We start from the raw sequence: 23,817 nt of genomic DNA, 5'->3' as shown, positions 1-23,817 counted from the left end.
TGCCCTCACGGCTTCAAGAAGCAGATGAACCCCACTGCTAGGAAAGGGGCAGCCTCAGCCTGCCTCAATTGCTTCCTCTCTAAAAGATACCTACCTTCCAGTCTACAAATGTTTGCCTATTAAAAACAAGAACACTAAAAAAGCAACTAACTTAAAGCCAACAACCTCTTTCCTTAAGTCGTCCATTTTCCCCTCAAAAGAGCAACTGATCCTCTGCCCCTTTACCCCTCACTTCCTTAACATAGTTTATGCCTGTGTTGCCTCCCCTTTCTCAGGGTAGCCCTGTGCCTTCTGGCTGCCACTCCAGTGGCTCTAGAACTGCCCGAGGTGACTGAGGACTTCCTAACTGTCAACTTCAAGGCCTCTCCCAATCCTCAACCCTGAAGGGTCCTCAGAGGGATGTGGGGGTCTGGCTGCCCTCTCCACTCTGCCCCTCCGATCACTCCCTCCGGCCAACTTCCTTCCTACATTAGGACTCGCAGAACCTGGTGCTGTGTTCTTGGCCCTCCTCTCGGCTTACATTCTCTATGAGTAACCTCAACTGCATCCAAACCATGGTGATGGACCCCAGTGAAACAACTCCCCTGGGACGAGCTTTCCTCTCATCTCACGCACCTGTTCAAGCCTCACGTGCTGTGCTCAAAACAAAGTGACAACAACCACAGACCCTCCACCAGACAGCAAAGAACCCGCCCGCCCCACCCGACAGAGTCCAGCTCCCGCCTCTTCCTTCCCTCCAGGCCCTCAGATCTCCTCCACCTGGAAAGCAACCTCTCCATTCCAGTCCCATTTGTTTACCTCCGTCTTTCTTTTTGGTTTTGGTTTTTTTTTTTTTTTTTTTTTTTTTTTTAGTAGGAGGGGGTTATCAGAAGGCTCTGAAACACCTTTATGAGTCACATCCACAAATCCTGCTGCCCTCCACTGGGGCGGTGGGTGGGGCTGGGGAGAGGCCTGCTGGGAGCACCCAGGTGTCCTGAGCTCGCCCACGCCCACCAGAGGGCCACTGCTATGGCCGCCTCCAGGTCTCGCCCACCTGGGGAAGCTGCCCTGTCGGGTGTGGGTCTGCGTCTCCGTGTGCCCATTTCCAGCAGCACTCGAGTTACTCTATTACTAATCCACGTACACGTCTCCCGAATCAGCCATCACACTCCTGGAGGGGAGAGATCAACCCATCTCACTGCCTCTGGAGACGGGACCCCAGACCCAGCACCATACCCCTGGAACAAGGTCCTACGGAACAGCCCACCTTCAAGCTGCACATCCACGGCTCCACCCTCTTCCCACTTCATGGTCACCTGCCCCCCCTCAGTCCTCAGGGCTCCTGCCACACTGGACGCTCTGCCATCGCCCAGACGTGGCCTGGCGGTGACTGTGCTCAGGTGCCTCTTCCTCCTCACTTGAGCCAGACTTTACTCGTCACAGGAGGTCAGGACCAATGACCCCCCCAGAAATGATGGCTGCCTCCACGGCGAGCAGAGGAATGTCCTCATCCTCTTCTCCAACCCCAAGAGCAGCATGGATAAAAAGTGTCTCTTTAGCAGACTTTGTCTCACAGATCTTTATAATTTTAGTACTTATAATAAGGCTGACTGAACAGAACAGAACACATGTTCAAAAGAAGTTATTTCACAAGTCCATTCAGTCTCAGGATAAGCAAACAAGCTGTTCTGATGACCATGGTGACAATAGTTAACACTAGAACGAGTTTTAACGCCCAGTCTCAGTGCCTTAACATGGCCTCTGCATCCAGCTTCAACGCTCAGAATAAAGTGTGTAAAATAAAGAAGTAAAAAAAACAAAGAGGAGGCTGACATCTCGTGGCTTAATTTACACTATTTTAGACACTGATGGGGTCACTATGCTACCATCTGCATGGGTTTTACGTGGTCACACTGTTCTGGTATTCAAAACGTGATGTTGTTTAAGAGGGACCATCAATTCCATCATTCCAGCAAAGTAAAAAGAGAATGAAATTGGTTCATGCAATACACCGCCTAGTTCAGCACCAATCAAAGGATTGCTTTTTTATGTCCATAAGGGTCATGAAAGTGTGCTGTCAAGTATGCAGCTGTATACATTAACAGTCTCTGAAGCAATGTGATTTACTGTTACTGATTTTGCATCCTTAGGCACACAAATCAGATTAGAAGTCAAAGTACCGTTAAAATGCCCAGAAGTTTAAGGAGAAGATACAAATAAGCAAATAAATAGTTATCAGGTAATCATTTTATAAAAAGTGATATAATTAGTTGCTCTGCACGTATGATTTCAAACAGGGATTAAAACTAATTTGGAACATAGTGATGATGGTATCAAAGCAGCAGAGGACAAATGACTTTGCTTCCACTGGCCGACGATCATGAGGAGGACCGGGAGGAAGGGAGGGAGGCCGGCTGGCGGGGGCAGAACACTATTTTATAAGCATCATTTCACCCAAAGTTGACTTCCTGTAACTATATTAATAACTCGGTGGCTGTAAGAGTCCCACTGTGAGCTGAACTGCATATAATCTTTATTCTCTTCTGAACACTCCTGTTATGTTAAAAGAATATTCTGTTCACGCTTGCTCCCCTCGAGTCTTCCACACACATTACATACTGATTCGTTCAAACTCTCACCAAAGACTCTTGGACTCACTGAACTGCCTAGTGAGATCCGTCTGAGATAATACATTCCACGTACTCTTGTTAGGTAAACACTGGAGGAGAAAGGAGACTGTGAGCCAACAGCAAATTACTAGAAGATAAATAAACCCAAACGTGAACAATAATAAAAAGGTAAGCTGCCCTTTAAAAAAAAATTCACTTAATACTTTTTCTCAGGGAAATAAGATGATTCTCAAAAGGCCCTATGTGCCTAAAATTTGGTCAAATTGGTCAATATTTAGACAGTAACTCTGTAAACATTATATTTCTTAGCTTTTTACCATTATTGATTACACTGAGCCTTGGGACAACACTGACACCTGATATTTAAAAGAAATAAAAGGAGACATGATTTTAAAATCCTGGTATCTTGCAAAGGGTGGTCTGTCTAGTCCGTTTCATATATGTGACTTTCTAAGATGTTAGGTGTCCAGAAGGCTGCTCACAGTCCCGAGTTAGTGGAACACATCATCATCGTGTATGAGCCTTCTCTTTTGTTTTGCCGTTTTCTTCCCTACATCCCCAACCTGTCTCAATACCCCATAGGCACTCACATCTATTTAATGTATGCCCTTCCATATTTCAAGTATATGTGCAAACTTGTTTATACTATATTTTTTGCATTTAATTTACAAAACAGTATCATTTTTTCACCCAATATTATGCATTTTAAAACATTTAAATCAACTTTAATGAGGTACAATTTGCATACAATAAAATGCACCCATTTCAGATTATAATTTGAAGTATTTGACAAATGTGTTATGTCTGTGCAACCAACCACCACAATTCCCACACAGGACATTTCCACCCCCCAGAAGCGCTGTCCATCTCATCCCTGTATCTGGCTCCAGCAAGCCCAGATCTGCTTTCTCTTGTTGTAGTTCACTCTGAGAACTTCACAAAATGATAAACTATGTACTCTTTTGTGCTTATCTTCTTTTCAAGCAGTGACTCATTCATGTTATATTGATAGCTTGTTCCTTTTTATTGGTAAGCAGTAACAGACTAAGTGTATGTCCCAAAATTTGGTCCATTCACCCATGGATGAACATCTCTCTGGACTGTTTCCAGGTTTTGGACACCAGGAACACAGCTATGACCATTCATTGCACATTTTAGTGTGGACACATGTTTTCATTCCTCCTTGGTAAATACATAGAATAGGTGAGTTGTATGCTATGAGTATATTTAAAGTTATTAAAAATGGCTAAACTGTTTTCTAAAGTGGCTGTACTATTTTCATCCCCACAGCAATGTATGAGCGTTCCAGTTACTCCACATTCTGGCCAACACACGAGCACCTTTTGTGGGTCTGTCGGTTCTTCCTCTCTCTTTTTGTCAAGTGTCTATTCCAATCATTTGGCCATTTATTTAAAATTTGGGTTGTCTTCTTATGATCGAGTTTTTACAGTTCTTTATATATTCTAGATACAGTTCTTTATATATTCTCAGATACATGTATTGTAAATCTTTTCAACTAGTTTGTGGCTTGTCTTTTTATTTTCTTAACAGTGTCTATCAAAGAACAGATGTCTTTATTTTGATGAACCTCAATATATCAATTTTTAATGATTTATGCTATTTGTGTTACATGTAAGAAATCATGAACATTTTCTCCTATGTTTTCATCTATAAGTTTTATAGTTTTTTTATATATAGAAGATCAGAAATTAATTTTTCTGCTTTGTGTAAAATAACGGCTGGGGTTTTGATTTTATTTTTGTTTTTCCCGAATGGATAGCCAGTTGTTCCAGCACCATTTGTTGAAAAGACAGTCCCTTCTCCACTGAATTATCTGGTACCTCTGTCCAAAATCAATTGATCATATATGTGGGGGTCTAATTCTGCTCCATACTCCATACCCTGTTCCATTAATCTACACGGCTATCCTTATACCAATACCACAGTCTTGATTACTGTAGCTTTACATTAAATCTTTTTTTTTCCAAAATTTTAATAGCCACTTCAAGTTCCCGTTTCATGAGTTGTTTGTTCACACACATTTCTTTCTTTTTTTTTTTTAACATCTTTATTGGAGTGTAATTGCTTTACATTGTTGTGTTAGTTGCTGCTGTATAACAAAGTGAATCAGCTATATGTATACATTAAATCTTGAAATGAACCACACGCCTGTTTCCCAAAATTGTTTTGGCTAGACTCTTCGCATTTCTATATAAACTTTAAAATCAACATCAATTTCCAAAAAAAAAAAAAGGTGTAATTTTGACTGGGATATTGCACTGCATCTATAGATCAACCTGGGTAGAATAAAAGTTTTAAAATATTGAGTCTTCTACTCCATAAGCACAGTATAATTCTCCATTTATTTAGGTCTTTCTCTCTGCAATGTTTCATAGTTTTTGTGCACAGATCTTGCATATATTTTGTTACATTCACTCCCAAGTATTCCAGAATTTTGATGCCATAGCTAATAGTATATATTTTTAAAAATTTTCAATTTCCAACTATTAGTTTTTACTTTATAGAAATGTAGTTGATTTGGGGGTATTGATCTTATATCTTGGAGCCTTGCTAAAATGCATTAGTTCCAGTGACTTTTTCGTAGACTTCTCATGATTTTCTACGTAGATAATCATGTTGTCTGTGAAGAGATTTTTACTTATTTGCCAGTCTGCATGCCATTTTATTCTTTTCTAGCTTATTGCACTAACTATGACTTCCAGTACAACGTCGAAAGGAACGGTGAGAGTAAACATCTTTGCCTTGTTTCCAGTCTTCTGGGGAAAGTGTCTTTCATCATTTCAACTACAATGTTAGCTGTAAGTTTTTCTTAGACGCCTTTTATGAGCTTGAGAATGTTCTCTTCTATTTGCAGTTTGCTGAATCAGTTTGTCATAAAACCGTGCTGAATTTTGTCATATTCTTTTTATGCATCTATTAAAATAATCATATAGGTTTTCCCCTTTATTCTGCTAATGTAATGAATTACACTGATTGATTTTCATGTTAAGCCTTGCATTTCTGAGATAAGCCTTACTTGATCATAATACTTTATCTTCTCTCTATATGGTTGGGCTTCATTTGCTAATATTTTGTTAAGAATTTTTATACCTGTTGGAACTTCCCTGGTGGTCCAGTGGTTAAGACTCTGTGCTTCCACTGCAGGTGGAGAAGGTTTGACCCCTGGTCGGGGAGCTAACATCCTGCATGTTGTGCGGCAAGGCCAAAAATTTTTTAAAAATTGTCTTAAACAAATAAAATAAAGAAAAACAAAGAATTTTTATACCGGTGTTCATGAGAGATCTTGACCTGTAGCTTTTTTCCCCCCCTTGCAGAGTCTTTGTCTGACTTTGATTTTTAAGATAAAGTCAGCCTATTAAAATGGGATGGGAAATGTTCCCCTTCCTGTATTTTCTGAAAGAGTTTGTATAAGTGTTGGTATTATTTCTTTCTTAAATGTTGCTGGAATTCATTAGCAAAGATATCTGGGCTTGCAGTTCTCTTTCTGAGGCTTTTAACTAGGGAATTCAGTTTCTTTATGAGATATAAACTATCCATATTTTCTTTTTCTTTTTGTGTCAGGTTTAGTATTCTGTGTTTTTCACGAAATTCATCCAGTTCACCTAAGACATAGAATTTATTGGCACCAAGTCCTTCATACTTAAAAGGATTCCATTACTATCCTTTTAATGTCTGTTGGATCTGTGGTGATGCTCCCTCATTTCTGAAATAGGGGATTTATATCTTCTTTCTGTTTTTCTTGACCATTCTAGAGTTTAAAAATTTTATTGAACTTTTCAAAAACTTTCATCTATTTTCATGGGTTTTGTATATTTCTCTGATACATTTTCTATTTTGTTTATTTTTGCTGTTTTCTTATTCCTTTCTTCTACATACTTAGGGTTTGATGTGCTTCTCTTTTTCTGGTCTTATGGAGAAAGCTTAGACCATAAATTTTAGACTTTCCTAATTAAAATCTATAAACACCATTACAATTTTGAGATTATTTTTGGTACGTGTAAACCGAGTTCAGTAATTTTACCTCTTACAAACATGATATTTTACCCATGATCCCTAGTGATAAACCCTGAGTCAGTTATTTCACAAACAGTGCAATGAGAAAGGTTATAGCACACACCTTGACGTGGGCTTTTCTAAGCATTTCTATGTACACTAAGAAAGAAAAAGTGCTTCCAACTAAACAGGCACATTATTTTTCAAAAGATGGTACTGGGTCTCAGATATGTTCAGATGTGAAAATGTACATCCTAGAATCAATGAAATATGAAAGATGATCCATAATGCACAGAGATAATTACAAATATTGTATCTTGTCTTACTGATGACCAGGACTTCTAATACTAAAGTAGTGCCAGAGAGAACCCTTGCTTTACTCCCAATGTCAAAGGGAGGGCATCTCAAGTTTCTCCACTAAGCATATTGCTGAAAAGCCGTGTACAGCCTTTACCAAGTTAAGTAAATGCCCATGACTCCACTTAAATATGCTGGATTAAACATGCACATGGATCTCAACTCCCTCCAAAGAGGAAGAAAAAGAGTAAGACACGGACAAAGAGTACCAGGGAGAAAATACAGCAAATGGGAGAAGCCAATCATCACACAGACAGTCTCAAGTGTCAGCGCTGGGGTCAGGACAGGGTTTGAATCCTGGCTCTACCAGTCACGACCATGCAGCCTCAATCCCCTCCTCCTGAAAGCAGGGCTGAAGGCAGGCCATGCCACACAGGCTTCCTGCAGGGGCTGAATGGGTTAATTCATGTAATGGCACAGCATAATGCTCAACAAGATCGAGCTACTTTTATTACCATAATTTAAAATTTCAACCAATTAAATGTTGGGCAAGTTGTGGTGAGAGAGAGAGAATGGAAGAGAGAATGGAAGCCTTAAACCTCAAAGGGGTAAAGCCAAAAAGAAGTAAGCACCCTCATAATGCAGAATCTCAGAAAGAATGAATACTGAGGTACTGGACTCACTTGAAGGAGGAGCTAAGGATGAGAGTGCTGGTCCAGAATTTATATAAAGAGTGATAGAGCCCTAGGGCTGCTCCTCATTGCTGGGAGAATTCTGGAGAAACTACCCAGAGGTACTCTGGATGTGGAGACACTATGAACAGCTCAGGACTGCCTTCATCTTCAGGACTACCTTTCTTCATATTCCTTTTTGTTTACTGCATTTCCCCCCGGGCTCCTTAAGGTGAACATTTGAGTTTCCTTTTATTTTTTAATCTTCGTTTTCTGCTTTAGCTACATCCCACAGACATGAAAAGTTGTGCTCTCACTGTTACTCAGCTTTGAGTATTTCATAATTTTTTAAAAGTATTTCCTCTTTAAGGACTTTATTTTTTAAGAGTAAGATTTTTAGTTTTCAGGCATTTTAAAAGCTAACCTTTCATTATTGAGCTCCAACTCTATTGTATGGTGGTCTGAGAATAGAGTTTATATGGTATCAATTCTTTGGGATTATTAAAGCTTCCTTTGGAACCTGGTACACAGGTTTTTTGTTTGTTTGTTTGTTTGTTAGCTGTGAATGGTTGACCTATGCTCAAAAGTAATGTGTATTCTGTGCTTGTTGGGTACATGGTCCTATATGCCTATATTAGACCTAGCTAATTAGTCCTGCTATTAAATCTAAACTATTTTTCTTACTTTTTATGTACTTGGTCTCAGTACCTATGTTCCTGGTGTATCCGTTTCTACCCAGAGTCCTTTTGGTTCCCATCTTACATATTTCAAGGCCATATTGTTTGATGCATAGAGAGCCATGATCAGTGTATCTTCTTGATCGTCTGCTCTTTTTACCACAATAAAAGTTTTCTTTGTCCTTTCAATATTTTTTAATCTCAGATTTTTCTTTGATGCATATTAAAATTGTCACTCCAGCTTTCTTTTGGTTTCCATATTTCTCCTCTTTCATCCTTTGATTTTCAACCTTTCAAATATTTTGTTTTAAACATGTATCCTGTGATACATGCTATATCATGATGATTTTTATCCAACATGAGAATCACTGTCCTTTGAGCGGTGAATTCAACTCACTAACAATTAAATAATCACTTACATTTCAAAATTTATTTCAGCCATCTTATTTCACATTTTCTATTTACCATGCTTTTCTTGTTTCTTTTTCTACCTTCTTTTGGAGAGAAGAAATCCTCTCTCCTCCTGTGTCTTTTGGTGGTTACCTCTAACATAGTGAGGCCTAAACCTAGACTTATTTTTCATGATCAATATCTCAGATATTCAAACTTTAATTCTATCTTTCTGGTCTCTCATTCTTTCCATCTCTACTTCTTTGGTGGGAATTAATCAACCCAGCCTTCCAGCTCTCTAATTTGCCATTTGGTTATACCCATAACGTTGCCTTTCAATCCACCTCCTAAATTCTTTACTTCGTCAATTGTATTTTTCATGATCCATACCTCCAACTAATCTTTCTTATTTCTTCTTCCTATTTCCAATATTCTCTCTTATCACTTTGGGTATGTTTATCCTCACTCTGAATTATTTTTCTGTAGTGTAGTGCTTCTGATTTTTACAGGTGTAGCTTTTTCTACAAAGGAGAGGTGGTACACCTTCTTTCTTTCCTTCTTTCCCTCCTTCCCTCCTTCCTTCCTTCCTTCCTTCCTTCATTCATTCCAAGCCCCAGATACAGCAAGGCAAGCTGCACTGTCCAGGGCAATGATGGAAAGAGTGATGTGCACACCAGAGGGCCCACCCTCGGCCTTCCCTCAGCTGCACCTTCTGGTCCTCACCTGTTCCACTCCCCACCCCAACAGTCTCAACCATCCCCAAGGGCTCCACACCGTTTCTGACTTGTTGAGTGGACTCACTGTAGGACCCATCAATCTTACTCCCCTGTGGCAGCCCGAGGACTGGGCTCAGGGGAGGGAGTCAGCAGCCTGTGCCATTCTGTCTGGTTCAGTTCATTTCTTAGCAGCATAAATCAGGTTTCCGCATGTCAACTTTTTTTTAAAGGAGCTCTATTATAATACATTATGATATTTATCTCAATTGCGTGTATGTCAGAGACAGGAACACTGAGAGTACATTGTCTAGTTTGGGGAGAAAAAATAGTTTCCTCAGAGTGGGCACATGACAAATTACATAACCTGAAAGACTGGAAATTACCCTGAAACTGTCCTGGGGTTTACGGAGCAGGACCAGATAACAGTTATGACCACATTGTGAGGGCCTCCAGATAAGAAAACCGTTTAAATAAATCTCAAATTAAGTTTACTACCACCAAGGTTTATGACGCAAAGTGTGACATTACTACAAAGTAAACTGGTAAGACAATTTCATTCACTAATGTGTCTAGATCACCTGCCTTCAAACATAAGATACTTCATTTTAATTCAGTTTTTACAAGAAACTGAAAAAGATCACAAACAGAAAGCACTGATTAAATGCATAGGCAGAAAGTTTGCTCTCTAGCAGAGAAGTTGTATTTTAGAAAACTGTACAGAGAATAAATGGTTAACCCCAGTAACAAACACCAGCAGGAATTTATGTTTCCAAAAGTAATTCTGACTGATTCTTGGTTGAGTCTTCAAGACAAAACACAAAGCAAATGCCAGAAGTGTCACAAAGTGCAAAGCAAGCATCTGCAGTGAGACAAGCAGGACACAGCGCGGGGCCCAGCCGGATGGACGATGCAGGGTCTCACAGTGCAGCTGCAGGGCGGGGTGTCTCTGCAGCTGCCTCTCTATCTGGGCAAAGATGAAGACAAGGCTTTCCGTGCTGGCAAATTTTCGGTAATACTATGCCATTAACATTTAAACTCCTTGAGATTACTCAATTTAATTGAAATGAAGGAAACATGTTTCTTGACCTCTATTCAATCCAAAATGATGCTGCCATTTTCATTAACAGACAATATAACTGCATGACACACAATGCAATGGGCATCAATCTATTTTGCAGCAAGTCCCACAGCAAATTAAGTACCACTGAGTTATAATTTCAGTAGCACACAAATATATCCATAATAAATTTAAGATGGTATTCTGCCACTCAATCTAGTAAGTAGAAAACAGCCTAAGGAAAAAAACATATTTTGGATTCTTATCCTATATTGATGTATATGGTGAGTAAGGAAATCACTTACAGGGAGAGTAATGTAATTGCTCACTTCAGAATTACTAAAATTATCAGTTTCTGAAAATAAGATTGAGGCAAAAATGAAACAAAAATCAGAGAATGATGTCTTCCAACAACTACTTCATCATCAAATAAGATTTATAAGCATACTTGCCAGCAAATATATGTACACATATTTTGTACATATAAAGTAAGGCTGTATTCGGTTTACAAGGTATATAACTTTCTTTAGCAACTGTGCCTCACATGAGTGCAGTTTTGTTAAAACCATCCTCTTAGTTATACAGGAACCTTCCCGAGCAAAGGTTTTTCCTAGGTTATTTATTGTTTGGGTTCACTGACCAACAGGTAAGTTTAGCAGTCATTTGAAGGTAAAAGCCTGGCTCCATTCTCGAAAGCAGGGGATGGCAAACTATGGTTCCCAGGTCAAATGTGGCCTATTGCCTGTTTTTGTAAATAAAGTTTTATTGGAACACAGTCATGCTCATTTGTTTACATACTTTCTATGGCTCTTTCATGCTATGACAACAGAGCTGGGACCCTCGGGCTCACAAAGCCTAAAGTATTTACTATCTGGCCCTTCACAGAAAAAGCCCATGGATCCCTATTCTAGAGCTACTCTGAGCTTACCTGAATCATAAAACCTAAAGCCCTATACTTGGTTGAATAACACAGAACATCAGTACAGTGAAATATTATGCAATCACTACAAATTACTAAGAGTTTCTAATGGTCAAGGATAAATAAGTTTGTTATGCTAAGGTTTAAGTATATGAAATTGTAAATTTAGTCTAATTACATCAATGCAAACATGTACATACACAAAAAAAAGACTGACTTTTTAACCAAAAAGTTAACACTAATTGTGGTAATGGTGGTAAAATCTTGGACAATTTTTTCCTTCTTTTTACTTTTTAGTAAATTTTCTAAAAGAATGTATATCCCATTTTTCACTGGAAAATATTAAACTGACTTTTAAATTAAAAAAAAGAAACTTAACCCTAAAAATATAAGTATTAATACTATCTGGCAAACTGTCTCCTCTCTTCATGTATAAAAAGGCTGGTGCCTCTTTTTTTTTTTTAAAACTCAGCTGTTACAAAGAAGTACAGAATTCCCTTGACAATTCTTCCCATGAATATGGTTTACTGCCATTCACAGGCTAAGGACACTCAGTGAAATGTCATGTTCGATCTAATTTCAATCCCTCAGTATGCAGAAAGTGGTTAATTGTAAAAGATCCACCCATCTGGGACTCTGCTTAATCACTCCAGGCAGTGCTTATCTGACGACCATCATCCACAACCGTGATGTACTGACCTCAAAGTCCATTCTCTGGTAACTGTATTAGTTTGATTTTTCACTGTGCTTCCTACTAAATGCTTACTTTAAAAAAATTTAATTATATATTAACTCCCAAAAGGATTTCGGGTAGGTACCAAGACAATGCATCGCATCATGGTGGACTGAAAGCCTACTGCCTGACCCCTGACCAGAGGGCAGGGACCCACTGCTGCCAGTGAAGGGACGCCACATCCTTCTGACCCCTGGTGGAGGACGACAGGGCCGGAGACACGGGGGAGAAACAGATTAAACTCACTGCGCTGGCAGCAGAGTGTGGAGTGGCATGGGCAGGAGGCCCCGTCTGTGCTCTTCCTGCTTCTTCCCTCGCCAGTCCACCCCTCCACTCACAGCCCCTTCAGGTGTAGCACCCAGCCCGGGGTCCCGGAGCACAGCTGGTGTGCACCGTCAGTTCCAGAGTCGGGGTGCACAGGTGCAGTAAGGGCAGGAAATCCACAGGGAGGGGCAGGAAAATGAGTGGGAATGAGGCCTGTTGCACCGCAGATTCTGGGGTGTGTCTGTGGGCCCTCCCACCGAGGGGTCTACGGCCATTTCCACCTTCCTGCTTTAGTTTGGATCCTGATCTCACTGCTGTGATAAAGGCCTCATTTGACCAAGGTCTCCCCATCCTTACATGGATTATTTTCCTTAAACACTATTCTTAAGTCATTTCCCCACATAAACACCTTCCCCCACCAGTCCTAGAAGCCAAGGTCCTTGGCCCAACATCAAGGCGGCCCACCCTTTGATGCCGGCCCACACTCCGACCTCACCTCACCCCTCTGGACGATGTCCTCTCTCTACTGACCCACTCTCGCTACTCAGGGATGGTTTCTTGCACTGGGGGCCACCTGCCTGTGGTGCTGTCTGCTCCCCTTCAAATCCCACCATCTGCCCAGACCCTGACTCAACTTTCCTCTCCTCCGAGAAGCCCTCCCTGATCCCCTTGGCCCTTAGGGATTTCTCTGTTCTCTGGAAACACAAATAGCCCTTGGTGCCACAGATCCATTTAGTCCTTGCTCATACATTGCCTGAAATGTTCAGATTTCTTTGCCTGGCATGAAGCACCCATTTAGATAATGAATTTTCAGGTCACATCTTGTCTCCTCAACGAGACCGTAAATTTTTCAGGACAATATGCTTCTTTGTATCGCCTATAGTGCTTACCCATGGGCTTACACAGTTGGTATTTAGTAAATTATTTCTTGGACGATGAATAAAATGAACAACTTCCTGAGTCATCTGAATCAGAGATCTTTCTGAGGTCACATTAAATGGCACCATAAACCTTTTCTAACAGCAATCACAGAGTACAGAGAGTTAAATAGAAAAACTCACTTATAAATGAAAGAACAAAAAGCCCTACAGTCAAGGGCAGCGCAGCCACGAAGAAAGGAGTGATGCTCAGAGGCAGTGTGGGTGTGGCTGCCGTGCAGCCTCAGCCTCACCCCGAGGTTGGGTCCCCACTCCCCTCCCTTCCCATCAGCCCTAGCCTCTCAGATCCTTCGAGCTTTCTCCAGTTCTGAAGAATGTGTCCGCATCACCTTCAGGTATTTCCAGCTCTGCCACGTTCCCCTTCTCTCTCCATGGGGGAGCTTCCATCTCCCCCGTGTCTCCTGCTCTTCTTCTGTTTTCTGTCTCTCTCCTCCTGCTGCCTTCCCCAGCGCCTAGCCCCTCGCTGTAATCTCCCAACGTGCTAAGTCAGACTGCAGCCACCCCTCCCGCTAGGAATCCCGTCCACTGTGTCCTTTGTTTCAAACACCATAGTCCTCTCACCTGTATCTCTATGTGGTTCTTTTCAACATCCCCAGGTCGTAGTCTCACTCTGTTACCAGCCAGCATCTTCCTCCCTTCACCTCCCATCACGTGCACTGTGCTTCATGACAACAGTCCTGCCTCGCACGATGACTAGCTCATCTCTCTCCCCTGGAGTCTGCTTTTGCCACGTGTGCTATGCTTTGTGGGGTGCAGTGGGGAACGGCCCCGGTCAGGCCCTGTATGAGTTGGCTGAGTCAGGGGGTGAGCTCGGCAGCTGGGGGACACCTCCTCCACTAGCTCCTTAGGGATCAGGCATGTTAGAAGAGGCCTCTCCCTGGGGGGATCCACAGCCGGGATTTGGGAGGGCTGGGGTGGGAGGTGGATGCCCTCACTCAGGTGCCGTGGGTCAACCTGATGCTGCTACAGAGGTGAAGCTGCAAGTCCAAGTTCTCATCCAACCAGCAGCTCAAGGCAACCACAGGACCCCCAACCCAGGCTGTAGTCACCCGAGGGGCCTCCCGAGGGATTGAGTACTGTGTCGTTGCCCCCAGAGTCCTTGCTTGTCTCCCCATTTTCTCCAGGGCTGTGGGGGAGGAAGCAGGACCCTGTGCCTCTGCGCTGTTAGGACACCCCGGCAGGAAACGGAGGAAGGCGCCTCCACAGAGTCCAGTGAACCCACGCGGCTGCACCGTCCCGCCTGTGCCTCACCAAGAGCTACTGACCTCCATGTATATGGGTTCCAGCAAAATATAAAAGGGAAAAGTAGATATTAAAAGAGAGCAAGATGGTCTAGGGGAGAAAACTGGATTTGGAGACAAGAAGCACACACATTCCATTGTGAGTCCTGCCAGTGATGGAGGGTCTTAAATGCAGGTCCTACTGTCTTGGAATATTCCACACATTTCCTCAGTCATATTCGCAAGAGCTCTCAACTTCTCAAAAGAGTGGCGGTAGGAAAAAAAATCATTATTATTATTATTTTTTACTGCTGGGAATAAACTGAAAGATTCTACTTCAACTCAAGCAAAGAATTCTATAACTAATGAAGGCTTTTCTTTTTTCAAAAGAAAGTCCACTTTCCAGCATGACCCACATTGGTACTATCTGAGGGCACAGCCACAGTTAGCCACGAAATGGAGAGGGTGCTCCTGGAAGCCACACACGCACCTGATCCGGGGGACAGCGCATCCTGAACCCCAAGAGGAAAACCCCAGCATCCACCTGGGGTCCTGAGCTCACACCTGTAACTTGGTCCAAAAGACCCAGGTAGATTCCTTGGGTCCCTGCAGCAAACCCCAAGGGGGTTGCTGGGAGTCGAGGTGGGCGCCACTTACCAGCGCAGGGCAATTTTGATGGGGGTGGTGAGGCATGACGTGAATAGGTCGGCTGGAAGGTCGGGGATCATGGGCAGGAGCTCGTTGGCCTCACAGGCTGCCAGCTGAATGCAGTTCTTCATGGATGGGGGCAAAGGCATCTGGGCCAGTGGGTGGTTTGGGTTAATAGCAGCGACCTGCAGGGGGACAGGAAGGAAGAGAGCAGCTTAACTGTCACGCACAACTGGAGACTGAGCCAGAAATGTGACACGAAGGAAAGGACCCATCAACCGAGGCTTAAAGCTTGGGGGTTCCTGGCCAAGTCCTCTGGAGAGAGGCCCAGCTGCTAGATCCTCTCCTGGAGTCGACCACAAGCTCCAGCCCCAAATCACTTTTTAAGGACTCCTGGGTTATAAACGCCAGGGGGCGGGGCTCCATGAAGACCAGGGGCTGGGGTTTCAGGTGATGATGGCATTGAGGAGGACAGATGGGGCAGGAAGGGATAATTTTAATCACTGACGGCTGCTCGTTTGTTTCCCAACTTGAAAAGAATGCTTATGTGTCTCGGGTTTTGCTCCTTACTAATAATCCCCGATGTCTGCATGATTGTGTCTCTTTCACACTGGCTATTATTTCATTTGCTTTTTACAACATCCCCATGAGGTAAGTCTTCTTTCCAATTTTAAAAACCTTCTACAATGAGGAAACAGAGACCCCAAGAAATGACGTGAACTGCCGGTCACCGGGCGAGTCCTAGTCATGAGTACGGGAAGCTGGTCCTGGCCTGAGGGCCGTTTTCCACTCCCTCATCCCATCCGGACCCTCCTGAATCTATACCACACACCTGTGACACTAACATGAGTGCTCTGCAGGGTCTTTTCCAAACAGCAGTCTCGGGTGAACTTTGTAAGTTAAATACACACAAAGCTGTGCTCACTCATATATACCTAACATTGATTACGACATGTAAAGTGTTGTCATTATTAATGCTGATAAAACCTTCTCAAATGGAAGGCAGTAAAAGCAGTACTTCTATTAATAACCTCTTCAGATTATTAATAGAAGGAACAGTAAATCCAGAATACAAATCAAATTCTAGTATACTTAATACTAAATAAAAACTGCAATTTCTAGAGGAAGGGGTTTTTTATTGTGGCAAAATATACATAATATGAAAGTTACCATCTTACCCATTTTATTTGTATGGTCAGTGGCGTTAGGTACACTCACATTGTACAACCATCAGCAGAGTGGGTTTTTTAAAGCACAGAGAAAAGGGAAGGCAGAATCACTTTTAATCCTTTCCTTGGCTCCAGCTCTACAATCTAAAATAGCACCAGTGAAGCAACCTGCTCCACACAGGAAATTAGTTTCCAGGTCTGCTGTGACAACACGCTAGGAAAGATGTCGGGTCTGGGTGCCGTGTGGGTCTGCGGCTTATCAGACCTGAGTCATGCGGAAAGACGGAAAGACGCAGAGGCTGCAGATGTGTCAGAGCCAGGGGAGCCTGCCGGAAGTGGTCTCGACTTGTGTGCTCTGTGGAAGTGCGTTCTCCCCAGCCCAGGAGGGAGGATGACATCGGCAATGGGTCAGGCTCCGGGAGGGGAACAGAGTGCACAGTCTTCAACGGTGAAAGGGGCATTGGAGAGGTGGCCTGGGACTGAAGCCAATGCACATGCTTCTTGCAAGCCTTACCACAACTGCGCACAGACGTGATGATTACAGGAAACAATGTAGGAAGAAACAATCATTTATGTAAAACCAAGATTCAATATTCTTAAATGTTGGTGTGGGTTACTAGTTTTAACTTCTCTGTCTATAATCTGCTTCCACAGTAAATTTACTTTCTGAGAAGCGAAGAGCAGGTCCTCTGGCTACAGCCCCCAAATGCTGCAGCCTTTCCATCTTTGCTGTTGCCTGTCACTGAGCTTCTACAGCCTCAGGCTCTCAGAAGTGAAGCAGTGTGTCACACCAAGGCCACCTTTCTCCCAAGCTGGCCTTAGACACAGGCCCCCAGGGGGAGGCGGGGGTGGGGTGGGTTCCCATGCCCTGGCAGCCACGTGGGGTGCTCGGTGGGTTAAGGGCATTTCTGCTGATGTCAGGACGTCTGTGCCCTGTCCTCTGTGGAGGCAGCGCTCCCGTAGCCCTGACACAGCCGGGTGGTGCTGTCAGGTAGCGATCTGCTCAGTGCCTCTGTGTTAGGTCTGCCTCGGGCTGCACCTTGTGGTCCACGAGCATTTGGCCCAGAGCCTTGCAAAGTACCTGAGGCAGAGGAGGCACAAGGAGACAGGGAGACGATGCAGGAACATCTTCATCCCAAGTAAGTCCACTAGAAACTAAATTTCCCAATTCACAGTGATCATTGATAGAAACCTCTATTTCTTAAGCCCCTTGCAGTATGCTGATGTATAAACTGGCAGAAAGCATTAAATGTGGCTGCAGATAATCTGAAGTGTGGTAACACACAATAATAGTCCCCTCAGACTCATATGGGACCTGTTGTCACCACTGGGCACATGACAGCTCTGCGCTGGGGTTAATTAGAATCAGTAACATTTTTAAAAAATGACATTCAAGACAAACAATTCCACCAACGATTCATTTTTCAAGCTGCTAACCCAGGAATACAAAAAAACAAAACAAAACAAAACCCAACAGATGAGCTACTTCCAATATATTGTTTTGGTTTTGTATTTATCTAAGATATTGACCTTTTAATTGAAATTAGTCTTTGGAAACAGCTTGCATGTAAACCTAACTACCAGTGATTCAGAGGACTTTTCAAAGGCACCCAGGCTGAGAAGAGAACAGGTCCAGCTGGGAGCCACCACTCACCCTGAAGGGCACACCCCAGATGCACTTTTACCCAAAGGGGCTTCTCCTGGAGAACCTAGAGGCTCAAACACCAGGAAAACTTTAATCATTAAAAGCTCACTAGAGGGCTTCCCTGGTGGTGCAGTGGTTGAGAGTCCACCTGCCGATGCAGGGGACACGGGTTCGTGCCCTGGTCCAGGAGGATCCCACATGCTGCGGAGCGGCTGGGCCCGTAAGCCATGGCCGCTGAGCCTGCGCGTCCGGAGTCTGTGCTCCGCAACGGGAGAGGCCACAACGGTGAGAGGCCCGCATACCGCAAAAAAAAAAAAAAAAAAAAAAAAGCTCACTAGAGCCTTCTGGAGGATTTGGGAAGGATCCAGAAAAATCTTCAGATGTGATACACAGCAACCAGATCCAAGAAAGACATCTGCTACCTCTTCCACACGTGTGGATAACGTGGCACTCATGCACTCAGAGCTCATGGGAAGGCTGGCCAAGCAGCTCACACAGGCCCGGAACCACCCGCTCCAGAAGCACGGCTGGAGGTGAGTGGGGGTTGCAGCGGGAGCACCTACACCTCTCATTTTCTAAATGAAACTCTGCCATTGTGCCGCTTCTGTTCTCCATATACATATACAAGACATCTTGATAAAGAGATGAAGGCAATAATAATTTATTTCAGAGGAGTCTTTACCAAGCGACTTTCTGAAAATAACATCTACTTGGTAATAATTCCAGTTCTAGCTTAAAGCAATTTTTATTCTCAATTCAATAACACCTACTTACAGTGGACATTTTTACAAAGTTCAGAGAGAGACTGAGATCTGTAAAGGAATCAGGTATTGCTTACCCAGCTCATTTCAAAGTTGTTAATGGAGCATCTATCATGCGACAGATACTGTACTAAAAATAGCAGATACAAAGTGGCAGTAGTAATTTTTAATATATAATTTATATAATTCTATATATATCAAATATTAAATAGTAATTTAAAAAGAAGTGGTACCTATTGCTGGGAACTATGAAATCTAGGCCAAGAGAGCAGGAGTCGTCTTTGTTGGAGGAAGACTTGTAATCATACCGAGAACCCCCCCCCCAATATTTCCCCTATAGGGCGGCTAAAGAACATGATTATCCTGAGAGTTTGCCTAAATGGACCGTCCACTATTTTAAAGCCATTTAGTTGTTAGCAATCATTTTCTAAAATGCTCTAGAATCATTCTATAACTCAGTAAAGATGATTAATTAGAAATTATAACCAAATTTCTCCACTATTACTCTTAGATAACTAAAAAAAAGGAGATACTAAAAAATTCCACAATCCTTTACATCAAGAAGAGAATTTCCATTGGGGGCTACTGTGAATAATGCTGCTGTGAACATCTGTGTACAGGTTTTTGTGTGGACACATCAAGTCTCCTGGGTATAAACATAGGAGTGGAACTGCTGGGTCGTCTGCAGCTCCAAGTTTAACATTTGAGGAACTGCCAGACTGTTTTCCAAGGTGGCTGCACCATTTTACCTTCCCACTAGCACTGTGTGAGGGTTCAAATTCCTCTACATCCTGGCCAGGACATGTAATTATCTATCTTTTTTATTCCACCCATCCTAGTGGATGTGAAGTGCACCTCAGTGTAGTTTTGATTTGTTTCCCTAGTGACTGATGATGTCCTTTTCTTACCTTATTGTGCTGGCTAGAACTTCCGGTACTATGTTGAGTAAGAATGGTGAGAATGGACAGCCTTGCCTTGTTCCCGACCTTAGGGGGAAAACGTGGTCTCTTACCATTAAGGATGATGACAGCTGTAGGTTTACAGATGTTCTTTATCAAGCTGAAGAAGCTCCCCTCTAGCCCTCATTTGCTAAGAGGTGGTTTGTTAGGTTTTTTTTAATCATGAAAAGGTGATGGATTTTGTCAAAAGCTTTGTGTCAACTGATATGATCATATGACCGTTCTTCTTTAGTCTGTTGGTATGATGGATTACATCAACTGATTTTTTTGAATATTAAGCCAGACTTGCATACCTGGAATAAATCTCAGTCGTAGAACATAATTCTTTTTATGGATTGCTAGAACTGATTTGCTATTATTTTGTTGAGGACTTTTGCATCTAAGTTTGTGAGAGATAGAGGTCTGCAGCTTTTTTTTTCTTTTGTAATGTGTATCCATTTTGGCATCAGGGTAATAATGACCTCATAAAATGAATTGGGAAGTGTTTCCTCCCTGTTCTATTTTCTGGAAGAGACTGTAAAACTGGTGTTAATTCTTTAAATATTTGGTAGAATTCTCTAGTGAAACTAGCTGAGTCTGGAGATTTCCTTTCAGGAACTTTTAAATTACAAATTTAATTTCTTGACCACTCACATTATCTATTTCATCTTGGGTGGATTTGGTAGTTTGTGGTTTTAGAGGAATTGGTCCATTTCTTTGAAGTTGTCAAATTTATGAATGTAAAGTTGTTCATGTTATTCCCTTATTATTCTTTCAATGGCTGTACGATCCTGAATCTTCTCCTTCTATGTTCGTTAGTCTTGCTAGAGATTTATCCATTTTATTGATTATTCCTGAGAATCAGCTTTTTGTTTCATGGAGTTTTCTCTTTTTCTGTTTTACATTTCAATGATTTCTGTTCTTATCATCATTTTCTTTCTTCTGATTGCTTTGGGGTTATTTTGCTCTGCTTTTCTAGTTTCTTGAGGTAGTGCTATGGTCTGAATGTTTGTGTTCCCCCCAAATTCACATGTTGAAATCCTAACCCTCAAAGGTGATAGTACTAGAAGGTGGGGCCTTTGGGTGGTGATTAATGCATGAGGGTGAAGCCCTCCTGAATGGGATTAGTGTCCTTACAAAAGCAGCCTGAGAGCTCTCTGACCCCTTCTACCATGTGAGGACACAGCGAGAAGGCCTGGCCATAAACTAGGAAAAGGGCCCTCACCTGATCAAGCTGCACTGTGATCTTGGACTGTCCAGCCTCCAGAACTGAGAGAAATAACTTTCTGTTGTTTAGAAGCTACCCAGTCTGTAGTATTTTGTTACAGTAGCCCAAATTGATTAATACAGGGAGGAACTTATAATTTGATACTTTTCCTATTTTCTAGCATAAGGATCTAGTGCTATAAATTTCCCTTTCAATTGCTTTAGCTGCATCTTTTTTTTTTTTTAATTTTTGGCTGCGTTGGGTCTTTGTTAGTGCGCGCGGGCTTTCTCTAGTTGTGGTGAGCAGGGGCTACTCTTTGTTGTGGTGCGCGGGCTTCTCACTGCAGTGGCTTCTCTTGTTGCAGAGCATGGGCTCTAGAGCACAGGCTCAGTAGTTGTGGCACACGGGCTTAGTTGCTCCACGGCATGTGGGATCTTCCCGGACCAGGGATCGAACCCATGTCCCCTGCAATGGCAAGTGAATTCTTAACCACTGCACCACCAGGGAAGTCCTAGCTGCATCTTATCAGTACTGACATGTCGTACATTCATTTTCCTTTCTTTTTCTATTTATTTTTTAATTGAAGTGTAGTTGATATACAACATCGTATTCATTTCTGCTATACAGCAAAGTGACTCAGTTATACATATATATAAACATTTTTTTCTTATATTCTTTTTGACTATGGTTTATCATAGGATATTGAATATAGTTCCCTGTGCTATACAGTAGGACCTTGTTGTTTATCCATTCTATATATAATAGCTTACATCTGCTAACCCCAACCTCCTACGCCATCCCTCCCCCTTCCCCCTCCCCCTTAGCAACCACAAGTCTGTTCCGTATGTCCATGAGTCTGTTTCTGTTTCGTAGATAGGTTCATTTGTGTCATATTTTAGATTCCACATATAAGTGACATCATACGGTATTTATCTTTCTCTTTCTGACTTACTTCACTTAGTATGGTAATCTCTAGTTGCATCTATGTTGCTGCAAATGGCATTATTTCCTTCGTTTTTATGGCTGAGTAGTATTCCATTGTATGTATATACCATATCTTCTTTATCCATTCATCTGTCGATGGACATTTAGGTTGCTTCCATGTCTTGGCTATTGTGAATAGTGCTGCTATGAACATAGGGGTACATGTATCTTTTTCAATTATAGTTTTTCTGGATATACGCTCAGGAGTGGAACTGCTGGATCATATGGTAATTCTATTTTTAGTTTTCTGATGTACATTCATTTTCATTCAGTTAATGTATTTTCTTTAATTTCCCTTGAGACTTCTAACCCATCAATTACGTGTTCTTTTTTTTTCTGAGATTTTTCTGTTGTCTTTTTATCGCTGACTTCTAGTTGATTCTACCATGGTCAAAGAGCACACTTGTGTGGTTTCACTTATTTAAAATATGTTGAGATTTGCTTTATGACCCAGGATATGATATATCTTGATGGATGCTCTATGGACACTTGTGTATTTTGCTGCTGCTGTTGGTTGGAGTGTTCAGTTACTGTCAATTAGATCTTTATGATTGACATTCAACAAATATAACTGTTTCATCTTCAAAAAAAGATAGCTTAATTTCCTTTTTCCCAGTCTGTATACCTTCTGTTTTTTTCCCTTGCCATATTGCAAAAGTCTTATTGTATAATGTTGAGGAGGACTAGTGAGAACTAATATCTTTTCCTTGTTTCTGACCCCAGTGTTAAGAAAACCCACTTACCTTCTTGTCCCTCCCCTCAAGTGGGTTGGTAACTTCCCACCTGCCCTTCTCCCCATACATGGCTCTGTGATCACCCAGTTTAGTGCTGCCATTTTTCTGGTTGCCACCAGAAACACCATGGTCTGTGCTACCACAGATCCTTTGTGAGAGAACATCGGGCCATTACCTCCATAGCCTCTGGCTGATGGAGGAGAGGTCCTCCTGTGATAGCAAGCAGGACCATGCAGATGGGTCCTGCTGGGAACCACAGTACCCTCACGATATCCCAGGGTGTTGGTCATGATCTGGGGTCCAGGACATTAAGCAATTTCTGGCATATTTTAAAATAGACGAAATTAGGAAAAAAAATTAAATTCTAAGACTTAACTTGAAGAAGCTCCCAGTTTTATGATGGCTGCAAAAAGTATACTATATTCATGGATTTGGGTGAATAATTTTTACTTTGTTTCTTTTTACATTTCATACAAATCAACCAAAGATTAAACATATTCAGTGAATCATAGATACATCTAAGGAAGACAACTAAAGGTAGTTTATTCAAATGTACAGTTATTTATGAGACCAAAAACATAAATAATTACTAAGCAACTACTTCATATGAAGCATCCTTGATAGGTTTACATAATAGACTTAAATACAGCTGACAATGCCAATAGAAGAGATACTGCAAGACAATACATAATTAATTGTCAAATTAACTGCATAAAAATTTGCTATATGAGGTCAGCTGAGAAAGATTTCAGGCTCAGGGAAGTAGAATTTTAGTTGTACCCTGAAAGTTGACTGTATTAATAATACAATTTGCTTGTCTGTGGATTTCATTTAATCTACAGACAAGAGATGAGAGTTCCTGAATTTTTAATGCAGCAAAATCACTTTTCTTTCACCCAAAGCTTTCAAATTCCAGGACTAGGAATAGTAAAAGGTGCCAACAGAAAAAAACTGGATCTCCTGGTACAAACTGCAGAAGGGATTGTTCACAGGTGCATAGTAGCAAAGACTCTGGAGACTGCTTATGTACCATCCTCTGTTGCACAGGCTGATGACTGGACTAAATGTAAAAAGTGCTCTGCAAACCACAAAGGGTCGCACAAATAAAAGGCGGTAGTAGGTAGTGTCCATCAGCTAAGGCCGTCAGGTGTTCTGGCCTCCCCTGATGCTGCCTCTCCATCTTGCACGGCCCCCTCCTCTCTCATCAGCTCTCAGTGGCGGTAAGG

General features: G+C 42.0%; 1 protein-coding gene across 6 annotated transcripts in view; it reads right to left on the bottom strand.

Moving 5' to 3' along the window:
* Window positions 1-23,817, bottom strand: part of RPTOR (regulatory associated protein of MTOR complex 1) — a 344,118-nt gene that overhangs the window by 141,676 nt on the left and 178,625 nt on the right. For all 6 annotated transcript variants that reach the window (XM_059998020.1, XM_059998021.1, XM_059998025.1 and 3 more), the window contains one exon: window positions 15,163-15,338. In XM_059998020.1, coding sequence (XP_059854003.1) covers window positions 15,163-15,338 — 176 coding nt within the window. The remainder of the gene's footprint in view (window positions 1-15,162; window positions 15,339-23,817) is intronic.

Source organism: Delphinus delphis, chromosome 19 (genome assembly GCF_949987515.2).
Source record: "Delphinus delphis chromosome 19, mDelDel1.2, whole genome shotgun sequence".
Classification (NCBI taxonomy): Eukaryota; Metazoa; Chordata; class Mammalia; order Artiodactyla; family Delphinidae; genus Delphinus; species Delphinus delphis.
Note: the sequence above shows the minus strand (reverse complement) of the source record. Positions and strands in the feature narration are given on the sequence as shown.